The 24,775-nt window shown below is 49.9% G+C and overlaps 1 protein-coding gene across 1 annotated transcript in view; it reads left to right on the top strand.

Annotated features, from left to right (window-relative positions):
* LOC149336663 (uncharacterized) overlaps positions 1-24,775 on the top strand; it is a 40,072-nt gene that overhangs the window by 6,296 nt on the left and 9,001 nt on the right. The window contains exons 2-6 of the mRNA XM_089554200.1: positions 1,362-1,535; positions 13,126-13,291; positions 19,149-19,247; positions 21,587-21,880; positions 22,836-23,033. Of these exons, the coding sequence (XP_089410326.1) occupies positions 1,362-1,535; positions 13,126-13,291; positions 19,149-19,247; positions 21,587-21,880; positions 22,836-23,033 (931 nt within the window). The remainder of the gene's footprint in view (positions 1-1,361; positions 1,536-13,125; positions 13,292-19,148; positions 19,248-21,586; positions 21,881-22,835; positions 23,034-24,775) is intronic.

Here is a 24,775-nt window from a genome sequence, read left to right as displayed (position 1 = left end):
CGCAGTTAGTCGCTCGGCGTGTCCGCGGGCGGCGTCGTTGCCGAAAGCTCGACTGTCTCGCTGATTGGTTCAGCGGCTTGCGTCTCGCAGTCGCAAGGCTGGAAAATCGAGCAGCGAGCAACTTGCCTGCGCGTCGTCCGCCACTTCTTTCGTGAACGGTAGGGACAGGCTCACCGGCTCTCCGAAGACCGCGGCCGCATACTCGCGTGTTCACGAAGAGTGGACCATCCTGTACATACGCTTTGGTTTTGGTTTTACATTACGGCCTTCGTGCTACCTCCTTTTTGTTTCGCCGAGACGGCGTCTGTCAACGCAGAGATCGCGCCTCGCGCAACTCCTGTCGCACTCGAACACGAAGCTAGCAGGGCGTCCGCTCCGGCGGCGTGCCTAGTTTCCGCGGTCGCCGCTGCGGCGCTGGCGTCGCGCTCCCGAGGGATCACTGGCATTCCAATCGCAAATTGGGAGGTGGCAAATCTACGCACTCCGACTCGCTCCGTACGCGATCCGACGGAGCGGTCTCGATCTGCCATTGGAATTCAGCATATGTCTCACTACGAGATGCACACCTCTACCATACCGTTGAAGAAGGGGAGAATGATGGGCATGAAAGAAGTAAGAGAGAAAGAGGTGCCGTAGTGGAGGGTTCCGGAATAGTTTAGACCATCTGGGGATCTTTAACCTGCACTTACATCGCACAGCACTCGGGCAACTTTTGCGTTTCGCCTCCATTAAAACATGGTCGCCATGATCGGCTTTGGACCAAACGGATGGTTTAGACGTAGTTGGTTTGAGGAAAGAAAAGGCGCATAAAAGGTTTCCTGGTTCAAAGAACACTTCAGTTGCGGATTGAGGTACGTGGTGGTGGTGTCCACCTACAAAGTAAGGCAGTTGTGCGCTTTAATTTTTTCAGTGAATTTTTTCACGCAAGGTTTCGACTGGGAACAAAAAATGTGTAACTGATTACACGGCTGCCACTGTACCTCTAAATTGCTTTTACTGAATGGTTTGTGCAAAGCTATCACAGCTTTCGGCGTAAAAATTGGTTGTCTGTAGAAATCTGAAAGCCTAAACTTTGCCGCGTCCCATAGCGCAATACTATCTGGCGATCAAGAATGCTTTAACCATTAACGTCTATGACCTAGCGATTCAGGTTGGTCTCCAGGTAAAGATGCGAACTTGCTTTCATCACGTCGCGCAAGATCCCCTGGCCTGTTCCTTATAGGAGCAATTGCAGGTTCTCTGGTTATGTTTCGGTCACTCCTTTTTTTTTTTCTCAATGGCTAAAGAATGTAGTCTTGAACTCTTCGTTATTCAGGTCACTGAGTGCGCTGCTTACAGTAACGCTTGGGGTCTCCTCACAGAATGATATACTGGAGCCGTTTATGACAACACTCAACCTCGCCCCGAACAACCTGACAATGGCACTGGATCCCGTGGAGACTATGGTCCGGCTCTCTCTCGACTTGGGCTTCCCCGCAGTCTTCGACTTCAAGCTCTTATACAGATCTTTCATCGAAGGAAAACGGGCCATGGAGGTGGGTGTACGTTTAGCGCGCTTACTCGGGGCTGTGTTGCGTGCTGCAAAACAGAGTTCCTAGCGAGCAAACTCGTAAACAAAAAGCAACAGATACGGGCCAAATACCGCCTATGGTTTCCAGATCTGTACACAATGGTTTGCTGTGACAGCTGTCGTTGTATGTCCTTGACAAAATTTGAGCAGTGAGTGGACACATGTAGAACCAAAGGGGGCTCAGTCCAGAAGACACACGTTGATATTAATGTTTGCCACACCACAGTATACATCATTAGTAGTACTCTGGTCATGCTAGGTCTACACCATAAGTGACACTTCAAATAGTGGTGTCCCCTGCGAATGTGACCTGTGGTTATGGCAGTTGAATTTTCTGTAAATATGAATGTCCTCGAGCACCCGCCGCGGTGGCTCAGTGGTTATCACGCTGGGCTGTTGACCCGAAAGACGCGGATTCGATCCCGGCCGCGGCGGTCGAATGACTATGGAAGCGAAATTCTAGAGGCCCGTGCACTTTGCTATGGCAGTGCACGTTAAAGAACCCCAGGCGGTCGAAATTTATTGAGTCGTTCACTACGGCGTCCCTTATAGCCTGAGTCGCTTTGCGATGTTAAACCCCAAAAAGTAAACTATGTCCTCGAGCCATTCGCATTACACTTAAAACTCGATCTAACGAAACCCGATTTTAAGAATCTCCCGATCTAACGAACAAATTTTGATTTCTCGGCAGGTACCCGTAGGATTCAATATTTTTGATAACGCGAAATAACAAAACAAACTACCACTAAAACCCATTTAAGCAAGTTTTTCCTGGAAAAAATGAGTAAAAAAAAAGAAGCGATTTCTCCCTTTTTTTCTCACGATGTCTCGAAGCTTGTGCCCAAGTAAAAACCCTGGTATGGTAGTGGTAAAAACATTTATTAATACGGAAGCATTAGGCGGCTATGTTGACACCGGAGGTGTCCACAAAATTTGTCACCGGAAGATCGCCCCCTGTGACGTCATCAGTCGTAAAGTCATCACACATTAGAATCAAAAGAAAATTGAATAACAAGAAAAGGAAATTGGGGTGAAGAAGTGAATCGGCCAGAGGACGCGAGAGGATGACGCATAATTCGACGTGTATATCAACAGATAAGCGACAGATATCGCATGTGCAGACGAAATCCCAGCGGTGTCGTCATTGGTTGACCTTAATGTGGTGGCAGTATTACCGAACTCATTTACCAAAATTTACAGCAGCAGTTCGTCGCACAGCATTCCGTGCAGTGTCATAGCATTTCTGTGTGCGTATAGCTTACATGTTTTATTCAAGTTAGAGGTGACAGGGGTTCAAACCAATGACATGCGCCTTCAACTGAATGCTTTGTGCGACTACATAATTCCTTAAGGTGCAGTTGAGGTGTCCACCGATGTGTCGAGATGTAAAGTTGGATTGGTTTTGGTTTGGTTTTATGGGGTTTAACGTCCCAAAGCGACTAAGGCTATGAGAGACGCCGCAGTGGAGGGCTCCCGAAATTTCGACCACCTGGGGTTCTTTAACGTGCACTGACATCGCACAGTACACGGGCCTCTAGAATTTCTCCTCCAAAGAAATTCAAACGCCGCGGCCGGGATCGAACCCGCGTCTTTCGGGTCAGCAGCCGAGCACCATAACCACTGAGCCACCACGGCGGCAGATGTAAAGTTCGAGGTTAGCTTGCAAGAGGGGTTCGAACTGATGACACATACACCTTCAATTGCATGCTTTAAACTGCTGCTGATGTGTCCATTGAGATTTTGAGGTAAGAGAGCAATTGCGCCCTTTCCTTTCTTGAAAACGCATGCTTTCGCATTTTCCGAGGTAAGCAGGCTTAAGCGCCCTCAAAATTTTTTATGCGAAGCATATTGCTAGAGCTACCACTCACGCCGTCACCGTGGGACCCCCACGTGACACCGTGACGTCACACCACGTGACACCGTGGCGTCACACCACGTGACATCGGATGAGAGAGCCGGCCTCCACCTCGCGCCGTCGCCGTGGGACCCCTAGCCGTCACACCCGCGCATTCCCGCGCATTTCGAACGCGCGTTCACACTCGGTGTAGGTGAAACGCTCGCTCCACCGGGCAGGCAGACGCGGCTTCCGTTGCAATCCAGGCGCTCACCCAACGCGCGTCTCGGGGTTAGTCGGCGTTCCGCTGTAGCCATGCCGTTGTCTTCCCCCACGACGAAGGCTTCTAGTGGTTGTATTAAAATGACCAAGTATTCAACCAAGGAAAGCCATGTATTACCAAGCCTAGCCACTAATATGCTTCGCATTCCCCAGGCTTAGCCAAGCTGAGCCTCAGCAATTTTTTTTTGCCAAGAAATGCAATTGCTCGACTGGCCCAGGCAGTGGTGTCGTCAGCATAGAAGCTGAAATGTTTGTCGGGGATTCGGCGGAGTTGATGGGAGAGTTGGAGAAGCGCTATGTTCAAGAGGATAGGATACAGCATAGCACCCCGAGGCGTTCGTCATGCAACCAGTGAGACACGGGGGAGCCGGTGGTCACCCAAGTTGACTACAGACACACTCTCCCCTCACCCCTTACCCTATCCCACTATCATCCCTCTTTCCCCACTCCGGCATGCGTCCTATGCACAGAACCCTTCGCCTCTTCTCTCCACATACTTTCCCTTTGCCCGGCGGACTCTCCCCCGCAGGACCTAGAGAACCTCAAGACCAGGGAGGACTGGGCGAGACTGCTGCGCTTGGAGGACCCGGCCGTGCAGACCATCTCCACCGGCCGGGCTGCCAGTGTTATGGACCTTAGGAACATAAACACTTGGGTGCAGTGGGGTCGTGCGGGGACCCTGGGGCGTGCCCCGAATTCCTCTTACAATACTTTTTCTTTCTCTCTGGCCTTGCGTTCGGAGAGGAAGTCGCGGACGTAATTGTACATCCACGGGCCTATCCTAGGGTGTGGAGGCCTTCTAGGACTGCTGCATGTGGGTTACGATGTCGTAAGTTTTTGTCAGGCCGACGCCGAGGATAACCTTGGTTTGGCCCGTGGGAGAGTGAAGGATGCGGTGTTTGGGTTTCAGAAAGACGGCCTGGGTAGATATGCCCGGGCGAAAGCCAAACATGCACGAAAGCAAGAGGTTATTGTTCTCCAGATACCGGCTGAGCCGGGCGCGGAAAACGTGTTCCATGCGCTTGCCCACACACGACATAAGGAGATGGGATGAAGGTTAACGGGGAGAAGTGGTTTGCCTGATTTGGGAATAAAGACTACTTTGGCGTCTTTACACTGAGGTGGGAGGGCATCGCGCATCGATCATTGGTTGAAGTATCCGTTTAAGGCTTTGACAGAGGGGGATGAGAGGTTGCGGAGTGCCTTTTTGTGCACTCCGTCGGACCATGAGCTTAGGACGTGTTGAGGGGCTGGTGTTCTGCCTTGCCTTCCGCCTCGGTGATCGGTTGGTCGATGAGGTCGTTGGGGGAGCCTATGTAGTCAGGGTGGTCTGCGGATGGAATGTGCAGGGAAGTATAGATCACGAAGCTCCTCGAGCAGTTTCTGCGAGGAGACCTGGAATATGTGTATGAGCTTTATAAGGTTGTGTTTCTTGTGTGTCTTGTACTGATCTGAATCAATGAGGCTATGAAATAAGTTTCAGGTCTGGGGCAGGCTCATGTTGCCGTTCAGCCTGTTACAGAGGGATTCGCATTTTTTGCGAAATAGAGTTGCAGCATACATCTCAGTCGATTTGTTGAGCCGCGCCAGCCGGTGTCCGAGTGTTCTATTCCAGCGCTGATGCATTGGTTGTGGCCTGGTTCCGGTCCAAGAGTGGGACCGGGCCTTTTGCTTGTTAGGATTAGACGGTAGTTTCGCTGCGACAGGCTGCAGCGCCGGGAACGAGTCCGGGATGAGCCGCGGGGCCTGAGGCTGGCGGGTCGTGGAGCGGCTGCGGTGTTGGGGTGAAGCCTCACTGGCGGGAGCCTGGCTGGCGTTTGCGTCGGCGGCTCACCTGGCATCCCAATACCTCTTTTTGACGAGGTATGAGGTGGAGAAGAGTGCCTTGCACGTTCTGTCCGCCGTCAGGTGTGCTTTGCCAGAGATCTCGCATTTCGGCTTGCAGGAGGGGTTCTCGGTGGGTTCGGCTTGTTCGCAGCCGGAGCAGCGGCGTTGCTTGGGAGCCGGGCACCCATCCCCACGGTGGCCGAGTTCGCCGCAGTTACAGCAGTGCTCGATTTTCTTTTTGAAGAGGTAGCACCGAAAGAGTACAGAGGAGTAGTAAATGTGCTTGGGCATCCAGTCTTGTTTGAAGAGGATGATGACGGACTCTGTCGAGCCCATGCGTCTAAAGTCGATGATGGCAGGGTTCCGTTCGTGACTGAGACGGTCGATGTCTTCGTATGAGTGGCTGAGAGAAACCCGGTGGACCACTCCGCGGGCGCAGTCCTCCGGGTCCGCTTGGCAGGAGTATATGTCGCAGGGGATGCCTTTGATGAGGACGGACGTGATGGCGAGGTAGCGGAGTCGGCGCTCTGGGTCGGTAGTGCTAATGAGGATGAGATGTTCGAGGGTGTTAGTGCTGACTGTGACAGGCTTGGCCTCTTGAGGTCCGAGGCGGGCTGCTTCCAGAATGCGAACGAGAAGCACAGCGCCATTCACTGTTGGAAAGTTGAGGCCGCCACAGGGACGGAAGATGATCTTATGATCGTCAGTGGGCAGCTTGGTGTGGCGTAGAGAATACAGGTGGGTCGGCCGGGCAGGCGCACGGTAGGGGCTTGAGACAGATTCGGAGTAATGGCGGGAGTTGTGCTGCGATTTGAGCTTCGCTGGGACAGTCGACGCCTCCTTAGCCGCGCTTTGAGCTTCGAAACCGATGAAGAGCAGGAGCTTACAAAGGAAAGGATAGGCGCTTAACTGGCCCCCTGGGACAGAAGAGAGAGAAAAAACTATATTTGAAGAGGAATTCGGGACACGCCCCAGGGTCCCCGCACGACCCCACTGTAAATTGCTAAATTGGCTTTTTGAGGAAAGGAAATGGCGCAGTATCTGTCTCACGTATATCGGTGGACACCTAAACCGCGCCGTAAGGGAAGGGAGGAAGGTAGGAGTGAAAGAAGAAAGAGAGAAAGAGGTGCCGTAGTGGAGGTCTACGGAATAATTTCGACCACCTGGGGATCTTTAACGTGCACTGACATCGCACAGCACACGGGTGCCTCTTGCGTTTCGCCTCCATCGAAACGCGGCCGCCGCGGTCGGGTTCGAACCCGGGTACTCCGGCTCGGTATATAGACGAGCGCCTTACCACTGAGCCACCGCGGCGGGTAAAACGGCACTGAAGTGTTTATGCTCCTAATGTCCATAACACTGGCAGCCCGGCCGGTGGCGTTGGTCTGCACAGTGGACACCTTAGTCGCGCTTGTAGCTACGAAACCGATGAAGAGCGGCAGCTTCCAAAGTAAAAGAAAGGCGCGTAATTGGCCCCCTGGGACAGTCGTGCTTTCAGGTTCGTGGCGGTAGTGACAAATGCGCGCTGCATGCGTTGGCACCGACAATGTTGCGGCAGAAACGCAGCACTGAAGCCGTAGGCCGTCGGCGTTCAGTGAGTTAATGGCTTCGGCGTTACAACGTTTAAGAATGCGATGATTTTAAGGAAAGGAAGTGCGCATAATTGCCTCCCGGGGTCAGTGAACGCCTGAATCGCGCTTTGAGGTACGTGGGGTGGTGAGAGAGAGGTGTGGGGTGCATGCGTTAGTGCTGACAATGATGTAGCAGACACGCGGCACTGCAGCGATAGGCCGCAGCGTTTATTCTGTGAGCAAACTCTCCTCATCAACCATTAACTGCCACCTGCCAGGACGCAGGGTGGGCGCACGCACTCAACGTACAGACTCCAAGGAGCGTATAGTGGCCCAATATGCCACACATTTCACTCTCTGACCAGGTTCAACAGTAGTTGAACCACTGCTTTTTTTGCCAGTCATCGTTGTCTAACATCAGCGCACATCCCCAATACACTTTGCCGTCGTACACACCGCAACTTAATTCGTGCCCCACTAACACGCTTGATCCAAAAACACACATGCAATAATGAAAAAAAAAATTACCGACGATTACGTTACTTCCTAATGCGAAATTTGAGCGCAGCAAATAAGCTGTTTCACCTTTTCGATAGATTAAGGCAAAGAAATCGAGCAACAAATGTATGCGCTATCACAGAATTTTTTTTTATTTTTCACACGTATTCCTTTAACAAAGACTCCACTAACAGTTCTTGACAGTCATGAAGGAAGCTTTGTGGTCGGAGAAATAGACTGATATATGTTCGACTTGGTACAACAATGCTTGATTCTCAAAGACGAGATCTATACAAGTGCCTCGCGAGGTTGTCACAGCCGTGGGACGCGTTACGAGCGAGAGGAACGGGATGTTCTCCCGCATAAGTGTTAGGAAATTGCTGTTTGTCTTTATGTCAGAATCCCACCATGCTATGCGGGTGCATATGCATATGTGCATGGCATCCGCACAGGATGCCATGCTGCAACTCACACACGACCTTTTTGACCCGCTTCTTCCAGGTCACACCAAGGCAGTCTTAGCTTTGGATCTCTCCAAAGCTTTTGATCGCATTGAACATCAGGCGATCATGACTGCTCTATCCCCATTGAATGTGGGTGTGCGCACGTATGCCTACATTCAAGCATTTCTCACTGACCGCACGGCTGAGATACACTTCGGACCTTTGTCTTCCCCCTCCTACACGCTTCAGAGTATCGGCACCCCTCAAGGGTCCGTCCTTTCCCCCTTTCTCTTTAACATTACCCTCATCCCCCTCGCCCGAAAATTGGCAACTATTCCCCATCTGAAGCACACTCTTTATGCCGACGATATCACCCTGTGGACCACCCACGGCAGTGACGGCGACATAGAGAACACCTTACAGGAAGCAGCCACCCTCACCCAAAATTACGCACGGACCATCGGACTGTCTTGCTCCCCAGAGAAGTCCGAACTATTCCTCATCCGGCCTAAGAACCACCGCTGTCCCCGCTCCCCCATTGCCATTGAATTGAATGGTTACCCGGTACCTGAGGTTGGCACCCTCCGTGTATTGGGCTTGCACATCCAGAACGATGGCAAAAACACCACTACCCTCAAGAAACTCAAGCAGGTTGCAGGCGCGATATCGCACCTCATCCGCAGGGTTTCGGGACATCATAGAGGCATGAAGGAGCGCGACCTATGTCGCCTCATTCATGCCTTTGTCCTCAGCCGTGTACTGTACACTACCCCATACTTACAACTATCCAAACATGACATAAACGCTTTGGATGCTTTGATTCGCAAGGCATTCAAGGTAGCACTTCATCTTCCCCTCAACACACCCACAGACAGATTACTATGCCTGGGCCTCCACAACACGATCGGGGAACTGGTGGAGGCCCACCGACAGGCCCAATACATCAGGCTCACAAAAACTTCCACAGGTCGGTATATCCTGGACTCCCTGGGAATCAAAATACCGGCCAACGACCCAACCCTTCTCGCCATCCCACGATCCCTTCACCGAGAGCTTCTCATCAGGCCGCTCCCGAGGAATATGCACCCGTCCCACCATGAGCAGCGCCGCAGAGCCCGTGCGAAGGCACTCCATCGAGCGTACGGCCCCCAGCCAGACGCCGTATGGGTGGACGCTGCCTGCACGGGTGATGAAGCGACAGCAGCTGCGGTGGACTCCTCTTCATCCACCCTCCTCACACTACCTCTCCCTCCAGATACGTCCCCAGAGGCTGCAGAGGAAGCCGCCATTGCACTTGCTATAACCCGCACGGAAGCCCGGTATATTTTAACTGACTCTAAAACTGCGATCCTAAATTTTGCTCGAGGCCGAGTTCATGTCCCTGCTTTTGGCATACTGGACTCGCCCGATGCACCCCCGCCCCGCCAAGTGGAGCTGATATGGGTGCCTGCGCACTCCGGGAATCCCGGAAACGAGGCCGCCAACCTTTTAGCCCGAGGTTCTTTAAACCGGGCTCAGGTGGCCTCGGATCGGGGATTCACGAAGGATCGCATGCACTCATTCAGTGAGCTGACCCAGACATACAGAGCCTCTCGCCAGCTCTACCCCCCGCCCCACCCCTCGCTAGATAACAGACACGCAACACTCTGGCGCAGATTACAAACACATACTCTCCCCTCGCCCCTTACCCTAACCCACTATCATCCCTCCTTCCCCACTCCTGCTTGCGCCCTATGCCCAGAACCCTTCGCTTCTTCCCTCCACATCCTTTTCCTCTGCCCGGCGGACCCTCCCCCGCGGGACCTAGAGAACCTCAAGACCTGGGAGGACTGGGAGACCCTGCTGCATTCGGAGGACCCGGCCGTGCAGACCATCGCCACCGGCCGTGCTGCCAGTGTTATGGACCTCAGGAACATAAACACTTGACTGCAGTGGGGTCGTGCGGGGACCCAGGGGCGTGCCCCGAATTCCTTTGTAAATAAAGTTTTCTCTCTCTCTCTCTCTTTATGTCAACATTAAAGTCCCCCACTACTAACATCGGTGTGGATCGATGGACGGTTAATGCGAGTTGCAGGAAGTGCACGACGTCTTTCGTGAGTGTGGTAGGGGCGAAGTAGGCAGCTACTACCAGCAAGCCGTTGGGCAACTTTGCGGCGCACAGTTCGCCAACTTCATGTGACGTGCCAAACATTTCGACTGGTATTGCAGAGAGACCTGTGCGCAAGTAGATAGCGACTCCCGCCGCTCTGTTGTGGTCTCTGCGAGCACCACAGCAGTATAGGAAATCTATGATTTCGAGAGGCTCTTCGGGATCCATCCAGGTTTCAGCAAAGCAAAGTACAGAGGAATGGCGCAGAATGTGATCGCGGTGTACGTCCTTGGCATGTGCGGCAAGGGACCGTACATTAAGAATGTGGTTGTGAATGATGAATGAAGTGCTGCCAGCGAATGACGCGTCCATTGGCTGTCTGCGTGTGTTACTGATGTGTGGTTAACACGTTAAGCTTCGCCTGTAAGAGTGGAACGCGACAGCGTCTTGCAACGCTGCCAGGGAGTCCACAGAACGCCATCGCCAATTCGGCTGTACGCCTTGCTGGACGGTAAATTTATTTTTTGAGGAAAGGAAATGTATCTCTCTCGCATATCTGGGTGGACACCTGCACCTCGCCGTAAGGGAAAGGGGGAAGATGGGAGTGAACGAAGACGCCGTATTAGCTAGACGCGCCTTTGTTCATTCCAAACCATTCAGCTGGCATTACGGAGTGGCTAGCGTGCTCGTATCGCACTCCGGAGACCCTGGTTCGATTCCCCAACTCGACCAATTTCGTTCTCGGTTTTATTGATTTATGCGGTCTAACTAGAAAGGTTAATTAGGCTTTTCATATTTATATTATTGTATTTCTATCCATCGTGTTCTGTCATTAACCTGTCAATTGTTGGAACTGTCTAGGATGTTCGACACAACGTATATGAAACGAGCAACGTCTTACTGAGTGGGGAAGTGCGTGGTGGTGGAGGGAACGCGGCTTCGTACTTATGTTTTTTTCAGCAGCGTCTCCTTCAGCGGACGCTGTTGTCGCTGCGGCGCGCGTCTTTTCTTCTGACCTCTTCATTCTCCTCTATATTAATTAGGCTAATTGATTAATTAACCAATTAACTAAACTCAGACCAACTTAGTTGCAGCATCACTATACGATCCCTTTGATTGGTTGCATGGTTACTAGCCAAAGTACAATTGGCCCCATTTGAAATTCGCGCACTGTGACGTCACGAGCATGGAGCTGGTTACGAGGCCGACGCCGACGACGACGCGAAACCCAGGAACGGACGCCAGAGAGCTGCGCTCTAAAAACCCTTCGTGGCGTATGCGTTGGGTGCCCGCCTGGCACACAGAGTGCCTAGGCTCGAACCGCAATGCAGCAAATTTCAAGCATGAAATGCTTTTAGCTCCCGTTGTCGCCAGTGTGGTGACGTCACGCCGAGACCGAGAGCCAACATCCGGGCGCTGAATTCTACTCATCCGGGCACTGAAACGAGAACATCCGGGCACCGTACAAGATTTGACTCTCGAAGCCCTCCTACAGGACCGGCATACAAGCGCCGGTAGCTTCGCGCCGAACGGGTGGTGGCGTTCCTCCCTTCGTGTACGGTGCGCTTCGGGTGTCCGCCGAGATGACCCAGAATTACTGCGCCATTTACTTTCCTCAGAAAGCGTTGCGTTCAAAGTTCAAGGCATTCCGCCGAACGAGTGGTGACGTTTTTCCCTTCCTGTACTGTGCTGTTCGGGTGTCCACCGAAATGACAGAAAATTACTGCGCCATTTCCTTTCCTCAAAAAGCGTCGCGTTCAAAGAGCAAGGCATCGCGCCGAACGGGTGGTGGCGTTCCGTGGACTGCCTGGCAGCGCTACAACACGCTGTCGCGTTCCACTCCTAAAGGCGAAGCTTAAGCGTCATTAATTAGCAGTTAATTAGTATTTAGTCAATAATGAGTAATTAGTCACCACCGCCGCGACTCCGCCGCCTGACCTTTCGGCGCAGCCGCGCGTTACTGCGATGTGCACCCCTCCTCGCCACCGTCTGACCTTTCGTCGGAGCCGCGTGTTTAGCCCAGTTACTACGCATGCGGAAGGAGGGCTACGTAACGCGCTTGCCTACACCGTTATCGTGGTGCTCCCAGTGCATTGTGCGAACTGCGACAGCCATGACGTCAAACCAAGCATAACTGCAGCTTCTCGCTTGTATATCCAGGCTTAAAGGTGCACTGAAGAGGAATCTGAACTCGTCTTTTTGCCGCGGGAACTCAATCTACATGTTCTGAGCATTCTTAGAAACCTCAATTTATTGACCTGTGTGGCCGATTTCCCTAATTAAATCGAATTAATGTGCGGCTCCCGCCTTTTTTTTTGTATTCTCCCTCGTACGGTGGGCGGAGTCGACCAACGCGCGGAGTGCCTTTCACCCAGTCCCGTGGCGGCTTGCCGCTCTGCCATCGGCGGAGTAATATGTAGTAATCCACAGAAGCAAATAGTCCGCGCGTATTTTTTTTTTTTGCGGGCTTATTTTGGGGCTATATTATCTGCGAATGAAACTATTTATTCACGGAAACCTAAAAAGCAACATAAAGCGAAAGCAAAGCCTCCACGGAGCTGGCTGAAAGGCACTCCACGCGTTGGTCGACTCCGCCCACCGTACGAGGGAGAATTCAAAAATAAAGGCGGGAGCTAGACGTTAAATCGATTTAATTAGGGAAATCGGCCACACAGGGCAATGATTCGAAGTTCCTAAGAATGCTCGGAACGTGTAGATCGAGTTCCCGCGGCAAAAAGGCGAGTTCAGATTCCTCTTCAGTGGACCTTTAGAGCTAAGCCACTGCCAATTATTTTTCGAATGGTCATTTTCGTGCGGACATGCTCTGATGACAGCCACAGCCGAAAGGTCCTGTACACGCCAGTCATCAAATAATTGATGCCTTTGCATTAAAATGGATGCACCAGATGTATAGCATGGAATAGGACGTCACGACGTCCTAGAATTGTCGGTGGAGGAGGAGACAAATCATGGTTGTTTTTTTCTTTACTTTTTCTTCTTCCTCTGTGCAGTTCACGACCAGCTACATCTGGGAAAAGTGGATCGCGAAACGCGAAGAATTGCTCCGCCGAGGGGGGGCCCGAAGACTCAGGGACCAGTTCAGAGGCTGGTTTTTCATATTCCCCCGTTTCAAGAAAGGGAGCAATTTCACGCTGTTGCACCACTACGAAGGAAAACGTAAGCGCATACCCTGTTTGTTTAGTTACCTTCATGCCTTCTATATAAAGCTGTGCTGAGAGGCTCGGCTCGATACGCTGTAAGCGTCGATTATCCTTGCGGTGGATGAAAAATTACGCATCGGTTGCTGTCTGCTTAGTAACGCTCTATAGTGAGCAAAAGGTGACCAGGTACTGCTGAGGTGATAAAAACTAATGAGCCGAGGCACATGTTCGGGGATCAATGGACTGTGGTAACCTTTCGGCACGAACAGGTGCCGCGCCCTGCCGTTTCGCAGTGTTATTGATTTTCCGCCCAACCAAACTGACCTCTCCCTTGTTAGCGGCCCTATCCCTGAACACGGTGAGGTAAGAGTGTTGGCACTCATTGTTCTACTGAAGCCCAATATCGATACAACCCTGCAGAGGCTGCACAAGATTGGAGACCAGGTGGCCCGCATGGTCCGCCGGGTATATAACAAGGGAGGGGGGCGGGGGGCCGTTACGATGCAAACACGCCCTGAGGCTGTCCAATGCATTTGTAACCAGCCGGATACTCTACTCGGCACCCTACCTCCACTTGCGGAAATGTGACGAGAGCGCCCTAGAGGTCATCCTTCGCAAAATCCAAACCCACTTTATTTCCAACCTACAAGTTGGGACTCCCCCAGGCAAAACGCGTTCACAGACAGCTTGACTGGGCCCTGTGGGCCTGCAAGCAGCATCACGCAGTGGACCTCACAGCACAATAAAAATGAATGTGAAAATGAAGCTTATGCCGAGTGCAAATGCAATGCTTACACTTCCTAAAAGAGAATACACAAAGCAGATATCAAAATGATATTGACATGAAGCTTATAAAAATACGAAATGCCGTTTTTGCACTTCCTGAAGAGTTATACATTTCAGTATTATATATTTCATATCAATACATTTTAAAAAAACAATACATGCTAGCAAGCCGCCGCGGTGGCTCAGTAGTTATGGTGCTCGGCTGATGACCCAAAAGACGCGGGTTCGATCCCGGCCGCGCGCGGCTAGAATTTCTTTGGAGGAGAAATTCTAGAGGCGCGTGTGCTGTGCGATGTCAGTGCACGTTAAGAACCCCAGGTGGTCGAAATTTCCGGAGCTCTTCACTGCGGCGTCTCTCATAGCCTGAGTCGCTTTGCGACGTTAAGCCCCATAAACCAAACCATAAGCCAAACCAATACATGCTAGCACATGTATAAAGTTAATCGATTAAAAACCCATCTTGTCCGTCGGTCGAGCAGCGGTGTCAGTTCTTATTAGTCAGTGCCATTAATTTGGATCGCAGTGGTATTCATTGCCTCATTAGAAAATTTGTTAATTCGTGTCTAAATGTGTTAAGCGGGGCAGTAAAGCACATGCGAGTTTTAAGTTTATTATAATTGTATGCTGTAGTCAAGAGTGGACCGGCCATAATTTGTTCGTGTACGCGGCACTGGTTTTAGTTCCCTACGTAAGCTGTAAGCATGGAGTAGACGGTGTGTAGCATTTGGAAGGTTATGTTTGTGCATATAGAGAGGCAGTTTGGAGTCATATAATTAGTTGCTTTAAGCATGTTATGTTTAGTAAACAAGAGACCCGTAGATAGCTGGCTGGTGTTTCCATAAAAGTTTCCAAGAATATGTAACACTTTTTTTAGTCGCTCCAGTTTATTATAATTATGGATGGTTGCAACTCCCCAAACTAAAATGCAGTATGAAAGACGAGAGTGTAAATTAGCAAAATACATTGCTTTTTTGAGCCTCACTGGAAGTAATTCTCTCAGCTAATAGAGACAGCCAACTGTTTCTTAAGTCTATCGCCGGCTTGCTAGCGTGCGTGTTCCACAACATGCTTTCTTCGAAGTCCATACGCTAGTACCTTGAAAATTTAGGACTAGCTCAGTGTCACAGGTTTATGTGGCTTTAAAATAATATACTTAGTCTTTTTAACGTTCAAGGTTTACCTGTTTTTATGCAACCACTCCAAGTTTGACCAAATAATTATTTATGACATTGTTCAATTGAGTTACGGTTTGTGCGGAGAAAAAATATTTGTCATCAGCGTACATGACCAGTTTCGATGAAAGAGGCAAATTGCACCTGTCGTTAATATACAGAATGAACAACAAAGGCCCAGGATCGACCCCTGAGGTACACCATGTTTTACCGTTGTAATCGAAGACGTCAGGTCACGAACTTTTACACACTGTTTTCTGTCTGAGAGAGAACTTTTGATAAGACCAAAGGCAACGCCATGTATGCCATAATCTTGCAACTTTGAGAGTAATATATTATGGTTTACACAGTGGAATGCTTTCCTGGGGTGAAGGAATAAGCCTACAGTTATTTTTTTGTCATCCTTGTTTTTAAGTATTTCATCTTTGATTTTTAGTGAGGCCATTTCAACTGATATTTCTTTCTGGAAGCCGTACTGGGAATCGCTGATAGTATATAGAAAATAGTAAGAAAATTTGTAAGTTGAGCATTAATAACATTCTCAGAAAACTGAGATAATGTGGGCATAACTAAAAAGGCTCCTTGCATTGAATGGAGGCTTGACAGCAAAGTTTCCATGAATTCGAAAATTGGGACTTGTATCCTAATGATGGCCTATAAACATCTGCTCTAAGAATTTTTTTCAACCGTACCACAAGACACTCAACACTGGGTGTAATGCATGTTAATTCGTTTTCAACTTCACAGGTAATTGAGGCTTTCATCAAGATAGCAATTCCACCGCCTCGGTTTGCGGGCCGCACGATGCCATGATAAATATATTCTGGTATTGTCGGTGGACTATCAGCTACAGAAATCCAGGATTCTGTCAATAATATATCATCAAATTTATCCCCTAGGTAATCGAAGAACATGCGCAGATCGTGCATTTTATTTTTAATGCTTCGAGCATTTAGGTGAAATGGCCTGAAGTAGTGAGGCGGCACTTCAAATGCTTTGTTGAAATTGTCAGGTTCACAGTGCTTCATAGTGGTTCATAGTTCATCCCCGTGCGAATAGGCTAACCAAAAGCGAGAAGCATCGGCTCCTTTGCTTTTGCAACAACACGGTACTGTTCCCGGCAGTGCTGCAATATTTTTATCCGGCTTTTAACGGGGAGTGCCCGCACTGCGGATGCGGGTTCTCGGACGTGTACCACATGGTGTGGGCATGGCCCTCAAACCCTGCTTACCACCCTTTCCCCTCACCTACCCGAGAGAGCTGGGAGGCTGCCCTGCTCGGCTGCTCTACCTTAGAGAGCCAAAGAGTCCTCGTCGCTAGAGCCCGAGCTGCCGCGGAAGCCACCGGGGTTCCGCCCGGTGAGTAAGCGCTCGGGCAGCCGCGTCAGCGGCCTCATTACCTCGTAAGCCCTGGTGGCCAGGAGCCCAAATGATTCTTTTGGGTGTTGGATCAGTGGCAGTCCGTCTTAGAATACAAGCAGCTAAGGGGGAGATCTCCCCTGCCAAGTAATGATCACATGCTTTTCGGGAGTCCGTAATGATGATTCTCGAATTGGCGTGGGTGGCAGCAAGCGCTATCGCTACTTCCTCGGCTCGCATTGAATTCGGGGCTCGAAAAGAGAGTCCATCAACGTGCATTTCCTGGTGAACGACAGCGGCCGTGTAAAATCCCGTGGGCGATGGGCCTGCTACGTCTACATAATGTACACCAGGTCGGGAGCCGTGTTGTCTCTCAGGAGCCCGAGCCCGCGCTTGTCGCCTGTTTACGTGCATGTCGGTGTCCATGTTACGGGGGAGCGGGAAGACCCAGAGCATATGGCGCCACAGTACTGGGATACGCTCCGCCTCCTCTGGAGTGCAGTCGTGTTGGATGTGTAAGCGGTTTAGCAGGCGGCGCCCAGGGGTCGTCTGCATGAGCCGCGTGTATTGGTTCACGAGGTTGGCCTCCCGCAGCTCCTGGTAGGAGTTTATCAGCCCCAATGCCTTGAGTTTGGCATTAGAGGTAGCCACCGGGAGATCCAGGGCTCGCTTAGTTGCCTTGCGGATGACGGCGTCTATTCGCGCCTCGTCTTGCTTAGTAGTGCGGAGATATGGCACGGCGTAGAGGATCCGGCTAGTCACGAAGGCATAGACGAGCCGAAGCGCGTCCCTGCCCCGCAGACCGCCCCGCTTGTTGGAAACGCGGCGGATCATGCGCCCTACCTGTTCGCCTACTCTCTTGAGTTTCAGAATGGTGGAGTCCGGTCTGAGTCTGTGGTGAAATTATAACGCATTAAGCGACATCCACCGCCTTTTCCCGGCCCCTGCAAAGGGGCTGAGTAAGACGGAGGAGCGAACTTTAAGGCGCCTGCAGACAGGTACTCTACTCTGTCCTGCAATCTTAAAGCATTACGATCCTAACACGGATGGGCGATGCCCACACTGTGGGGAGACCTGTGATATCTTCCACATGGTGTGGGCATGTACTCAAAATCCCCACCTCCCCCCTTCCCCTACCCCTTCCAGAGAGGCATGGGAGACTGCCCTTCTCAAGTGCTCCTCGCTTGAGTCCCAAAGGGCTCTGGTGAAACGGGCTAGAGACGGGGCATTGTCATGCGGTGTCCCGGACTAGGGACGCCGACCATGTAGCGGGGCCACTCTGTGGCTCCCAAACTCTATTTCAGTAATTAAAAGTTTTCACCACCACCACCGGGGTTCCGGACTAGGGACCCATTCTAGAGTTTGTAAGGGGCTGAGCCTTAAGTCCAGTCCCCACTCTCTCCTGTAAATAGTATAAATGGATGTTTTCCACCACCACCACCGGCCCCGGTGGCTAGGTCGGGGAACTTTGCAGCGGGCCAGGACCCTGCTGCGGCCGGCTGTCGCACTATATTGAGTCGATTTTCCGAGAGAAAGAGGAAGTTTTGAAACGAAAAGGCGTGACTCGTCCTTTACTCTGTTCCTCGACGTTTTTGTACTTTGCTTTAAAAAAATGAACTGGGATCCACTTCTTTCGCATCCTGTAAAGGCGACTTATGATGCGAGAACCATAGAGACTGAGCGGGAGGGGAATGACGCACAAGGAAACCCGCGTTGCCGTCCCTGCGCTTGGCTTATTACAGGGGAGCGTAGTTGTTTAGGCCGGAATATATAAATTCATTGCTCTCATGACACAGCTAACGCTCAAACATTGGCCTTACATAATCGCAACCCACCAGTGGTGTTGTCCTACGGTAGCTCGGTGGTTATGGTGCTTGGCTGCTACTTGAAGACGCGGGTTCGATCCCGGCCGTGGCGGTTGAATTTCAATGCAGGCGAAATTCTAGAGGCCGGTGTGCTGCTCAATGTCGCTGCACGTTAATGAAGCGCAGGTGGAGGGATTTTCCTGAGCTCTTCACTACAGCGTTTCTCATAGCCTGAGTCGCTTTCGGACGTTAAACCCCATAAACTGAAAACTAAAATAAACTATATTTTTTTCACAATTCAACTTAGTTTAAAGGTAAGCACACTATTAAAATTTTGCTTTAGTTCGGAAAAAGTCCCTTTCGTGCATCGCTCAGTCTGCAGCAAGATAGTTTGAAACGAATTAATGCTACACTGGGGAAAGAACAGGTGTAGCCTATAGCTTAAGCCGTTAGGCAGTGCCTTACACAGTAAATGAAGTCTAGCCACTTGGTCATTCCATCCAGACAGTAGTGAGTAGTGATATAGCCATCAGTAAACGCATGCATTCAATATCTAAGATCTGATCGTTCAGATAACGCCTAGATGGTAACTGCTGAAATGGTATTGGTGTCCGAAGTATACGTTTCCCTGTGAGCATACGGAAACTATTCGCAGCTAATGAGCACAGCTGCAGCTCGAATTTTCTTTTCAGAAGGCACATGTGACTTACGTCTTAAACAAAATCAGTGACCTCAACACGCCTTGTTCGCAGTGGTAACGACACTAAGAAGTCACGTGAATAGCTCCACCCCGTTCATCACCGCAGCCATAAGGGACATGGGCAACTACACGGCGCCTCACATCACGTCAGGTGAGTGCTGGTTCCTCCGAGTGGAGGTAACTCTTTCCCACAGGATAATCGCTGGTGGTATGCAGAAGCGAAATCAATGCGCAGTCGTGAGTACTCTGAGGAGGGGAACAAGGTTTCAGCATTCAGCCTCAACCGAGGACGTCAGCCTTAATGTTAAAGCAATGAACGATAATCTCTCACAACTATGATTACGGAGTGCGCCATAGAACAGTCGATAGAACAGTTAGATAGGACACCGGTAAGCTCTTTCAGGAAAAAGAACATATTAAGAAGCGCCGAAGTATGAAAGCCTCTAGCTCTAGACAGAATAGAACTGCTGCTATCAGAGCAAATCAGTAAGCGCAAGGTAACCCCAATACGAAATTTTAAAAACTATGGGAGCACTTTGGCAGCCTAAAGTGCGCTAGGCGAAAGCCTTTGTCGCGCTACTTCGGCTGCCAATGGCTGCCTATGTTTGTTACGACTGAGACCACACCATTGTGTCCATCTGGTGCGGAATCGCTGCACCGCTTGAGAGACATCCTCCTCAACTAGCTGCCGCACTCAGGCTGACGACGCAGCAGCGCTCGCAGCCGCCGCGCCGACAGCTCCACCTGTCGACGAAGATGACGTCACCTTTTGGTAGCTGCGCTCGTCGATGAGTCACCCCCGGCGCTGGATGTAACGCCGGACGAACGGACGAGAGGATGAGCTATTGAAGGCTATCGCCTTAATATAAGAACAGAGGTTGCCTAAATGGGGCAGAGTCAACTTGGCATACACAAAAATCAGATATGCGCTTTAGGAGACAGAGGGCGATTCATTAGAAATATATATAGAAGATAGTTAAATTATCTATAATTTCTACGAAAATCTGTACAACAGTCAATGTCATCAGGACGTAGTGCACAGCAATGGCGCGTCCCGCGAGTAACGAAAAAGGAAAGCGTTAGGAGCAATGCAATGGCTGAAAGCGACTAGTGAGGCTCATGCAGCAGCAGATCTGTCGAAGGGTGGTGGAAAGATTCTGCTAGAAAAACTAGTCAACCTGTATACGCAATGCCTTATGACCTCCAACGTACCAGAACCTTGGAAGAACGCTAGAATCATCCTACACCACAAGAAAGGGGACGTTATGGACATGCAAGCCTGATCAGCTTGCTATCCCTTGCCTAAATGGTACTTACGAAGGTAGTCTCTAATGGAGTCAGGACAGCCTTGGACTTCAATGGACTGTCACCGTATGCACGGCCTGTTTACAGGAGGTATTCAGTGACTCGAAATGGAAACAATTGCGGGTAAGAATTCATAGTGGAATACCTCACTAATCTGCGATTCGCTTATGACATTGTCTTACTAAGTCACTGAGCGGATGAACTGCAAAACATGATCAGGGACATGCAGAGCATAACGTTAGGTCTAAATATTACCCTGTGGGAAACCAAAGTTTGCTCAACAGGCTCGGAAGGAAAAAAGCAGTTCTTGACTGGTAATGAGGCGCTGGAGGCGGTACGGGCAACTTCTACTTACTTAGGCCAACGAACGCGGATTAACGGCATCCTTGCCGAAATCAGTAACAAATAGGTTTATGCAGGGCATGTAATGCGAAGGCAAGTTAACCAATGGTCGTTAAGGGCAATAGACTGGATAGCAGGCGAAGGACGCATAGCAGAGGACATTAGAAAGCTTGATGGAATAAGGTGGCCGCAACAGACACAGGACAAAGTTAATTGGAGAGATCAAGAAGAGGAGTTTGTCCTGCAGTGGGCGCAGTCAGGCTGATGATGATAACAAAGGTAAGGGGCAGTATGAAGAATGGTTGAAGCATACAAAGGAGAAGTGATGGGCGTCAAAAAATTTTCGCGTTCTTGTACCGATGCAGTATCGATACTACATGGAGGCATACAACTAAATGGCTTGCTACAAAATTCAAATCTGAAAGGGAAAAAACCGGTGGTCAGTCAACCTTGAAACAAAGTACGATCCTCCGAAAACACTTATTGGTAAAAGGAAATGCCGGACAAGCCGACGTTGGAGCTCTATAGGATGGCCAAATCTAATATAAAACCTACCTACCTTACCTTACTTACCTCACCTTACCTTATCTACCTACAACCCACCCACCCAGCTAGGTCCAGTCAGGTAGGTCAGGTCAGTCAGGTCAGGTCAGGTCAGTCGGCGCAGTCAGGTCAGCCAGTCAGTCAGGTGAGTTGTCAGATCAGGACAGTCAGGTAAGGACAGCCAGGTCAGTCAGGTCAGTCAGTCAGTCCGTTGTCTGGCTGGCTAATTATGACTCTTGTGACGACCGATTTTAACGGAAGGGGAGGGGGAGGGCTACACCTTACTAAATCCTCTTGCAGCCCAGTGGACCACCTTGCTCTCCAGATACACAAACGGGACGTATACTGGCGATACCAAGATCCGCTTCCAGAAGGAGATGCTCCAAGACCTGGCGGTGCTGCTAGCAGCCCCTGACTGGGGCACACGCGGGCTGCAAGGCATTATGTCGTGGTTGTTTATCGACTACTTCCTCCCTTATACGTCGGGTTCAACGCTTGTTTTCTTCTCCAACTATCGGTCACAGCCGCTGATCTGCTACGACCACGTCTCCGAGCTCATGGAGTTCGCCGTCACCAGCCGTATCCTCCGATCGAGTGAGTCCTCGTGGTGTTGAATGATCTCATGCTCTGGCTTTGTGGTCCGCTGAAAACGTTTGAAACGCATTCGAAAGCTCGGCGATTCGAGATGGGTGGGGTCGCAATATCGCTGCAAAGCCAGCAAGAAAATCGATGATTGCAATACCGTCCGAATATGAGCACAATTCGGTACAGCTGTACAGCTATACCCAACGAGCACATAGCATCGACCCAGTTTTGGAAATGTGTTGGCACAAACAGGTCCTACTAAGAACCAGCCTTTGCCAACACATTTATAATACTGGGGCCAATGCCCTATGGTGCCAGGGGTAGTTGCGTTTCACGAGGTTTTCTTGTGAGTTTTTATGTTGTTAGGCAGTGCCTATGTTAAACAGTCCTTCGGAAAGTAGTGCCAGAAGATAGGCAGTAACATGCTATAATCCTTGGGCTGCTGAGTCTTCCACAAGAATGACAGGGCACAAAATTCAACCTCTCTAGTTTCTAGGCACCACGGATTGCGTTTGTGGTCTCGTTTCGGCATAATAAGCCATTGACCACAGGGCTATTATTGGCGCCCTTTATTTAAGCCATTTTGCCCTAAAGCTCTTCGGGACCGAGATAGAGGTTTTGAAAAATGTAATTTTTATAGACAGCGTCAAGCTGGAAGTGAAGATGCAAGCACCGTACAACAAGGCAGGTACGTTATCAAGTTTATTACAAATGTACGATATGTCTTAGAGCAGAAGAAGACACTTGATACCATAGAATCAAAAGTTTCGAGAAAAATTTCAGTTCCTGCCTCTGCGAACCCTGATTACGGGTGGCGGAATGGCCCATGCCAAAAGTTTCCGAATTGTTTAATACCGAGGTAATTGGCCATTCTCAGGAAGCGTTGTAGTGATGACTCTTCTTTCAACAGATGCGCACTTGTTGCTAAACTACGTATACATCGGCCGTTGACGCATCTACGCAGGAGTGAGCTCGAATGCTATGAGGCAATCGGCGGACATGTTTTCCAAGGTCCGCGACGCCTTCCGGGTCACCCTGGGCGGCTCCTCTTGGCTCACGGGCCCAGCACGCAACGTGGCCATGCAGAAACTGGACAAGATACGGGCACACATTGGGGGCCCCGGTCAGACACTGGACGAAGCCTCCGTAAACCAGCACTATGGTCAGTGGTTAAGTCCAGCCGTCTCATTTGACCCCGTGCAACGTCAATGGTACCAGCAAGAGGCTAATTAGTGCTACTTTTTATTGCGAAAGCAATACAACTTGCACTTTGTGGGGTGACCACCATCGTGCTGCGGCAGTGACCACCATTGACCTTCATTTGACCTTGAGCTGTTGAACGCTAAACAGACTAGTCTACATTGCTTATCGTTAAATGGAGGGCACCAGGGGTCACCTTCATTTGACCTTGATTGCATTAGATTGGATTAGATTGGATTACATTAGATTGGATTGGATAAGAGTGGATTGGGTAGGAGTGGATTGGATTGGAGTGGAATGAATTGGATTGCATTGGATTGTATTGCATTGGAATGGATTGGATTGGTTTGGAGTGGATTAGATTGGATTACAATGGATCAGATAGGATTTGATTGGATTGGTTTGGATTGGATTAGATTGGATTACAATGGATTAGATTCGACTGGATTGGAGTGGATTGGATTAGATTGGATTGCATTGGAGTGGATTGAATTTGATTAGATTGCAGTTTATTGGAGTTTATTGGGTTATATTTGATTGGATTAGATTACATTACATTACAGTAGATTACATTGGATTGGAGTGGATTGGATTGGAATTAAATGAATTGGATTGGATTGCGTTGGAATGGATTGGATTACATTGGATGGAATTGGATTGGTTTGGATTGTATAACCGATGCATCGCCATAAGTCTAACCACAAGCACCACCACCAGCTACACTACCAGCTGTACCATGACGTAGGTACAGATATTGCTTTCGCAATTACCGTGCTTAACCAAGCTAAGCCACAACGAATTTTTTTTTCAACCGCCGTTTCCTTTTCCGGTTCCTAAAGCATTTTCTTTTTCTTTTGATGTGTATATCAAGATGTCAAGAAAGAAAATCCGTTATTTTCCCGTCGCACAGAACCAACCTTTCCATTTTTTTTGTACGTACGCACAAAATGTCGAACCCAAGTGCTACAAGCTTTAGAAGTGTAACAGCGAAACATGAGGATATGTCACATGAACACTCAAGTATCGTGAAAACCTTTTGCTGTGTCCGAAATGTACGTGATGCTAGTAATTTAGAACAGCCCCATTACACATGACAGAATCTGTCTACATGTATAAAGTAACGGACGTTGTTCCAAGCTCATTGTTTTTAGAACTATTATTCACTCTGTTCGATGTTTCGAATTTAAGAAATGCATTGTCTGTGTCATTAAACATGCGAAATCTACATGAAGCGCAGATATCGGCGGCAAGATGCTGCCCATTTCCAGGAAAAGCCGCGAGCTGACAATGTACACACTTGAGTCAGGGCCACGTATAGGGTAAAGAAATGAATATGAGCTTATAGGTGGTATCATCGTTGGCACAGTGGTAGAACAAATGGAAAGAACTATCCAGACACGCTCAACCGACCCAAGAATGGTTCACGGGCGAAGTTTCAGCGTAAACGTATCTAATGCAGATTTCAGTGTACTGAGCGAGGCGCTAGAAAACTTCAGTTCTTGCGGGGCATTGTACTGATTCCATATGGTGGTATCTCGGCTGCTTAGCGCCCACTTTGGCACATTATCAGCTGAATGCCATCTGTTCTTCACATTTCTTACTAATTGGCTGTACAGGCGATAGAGCAAAATCTGGGAGAGCAACGTTCACTGCCTCGCAAAACGTTTTCCAACAATCTAATACTTGCCAACATGAAATTAATCA

This window comes from Amblyomma mixtum, chromosome 7, assembly GCF_055824585.1.
Source record: "Amblyomma mixtum isolate Tamu chromosome 7, ASM5582458v1, whole genome shotgun sequence".
In the NCBI taxonomy this organism is placed as follows: Eukaryota; Metazoa; Arthropoda; class Arachnida; order Ixodida; family Ixodidae; genus Amblyomma; species Amblyomma mixtum.
This window is presented reverse-complemented; position numbering and strand designations above follow the sequence as displayed.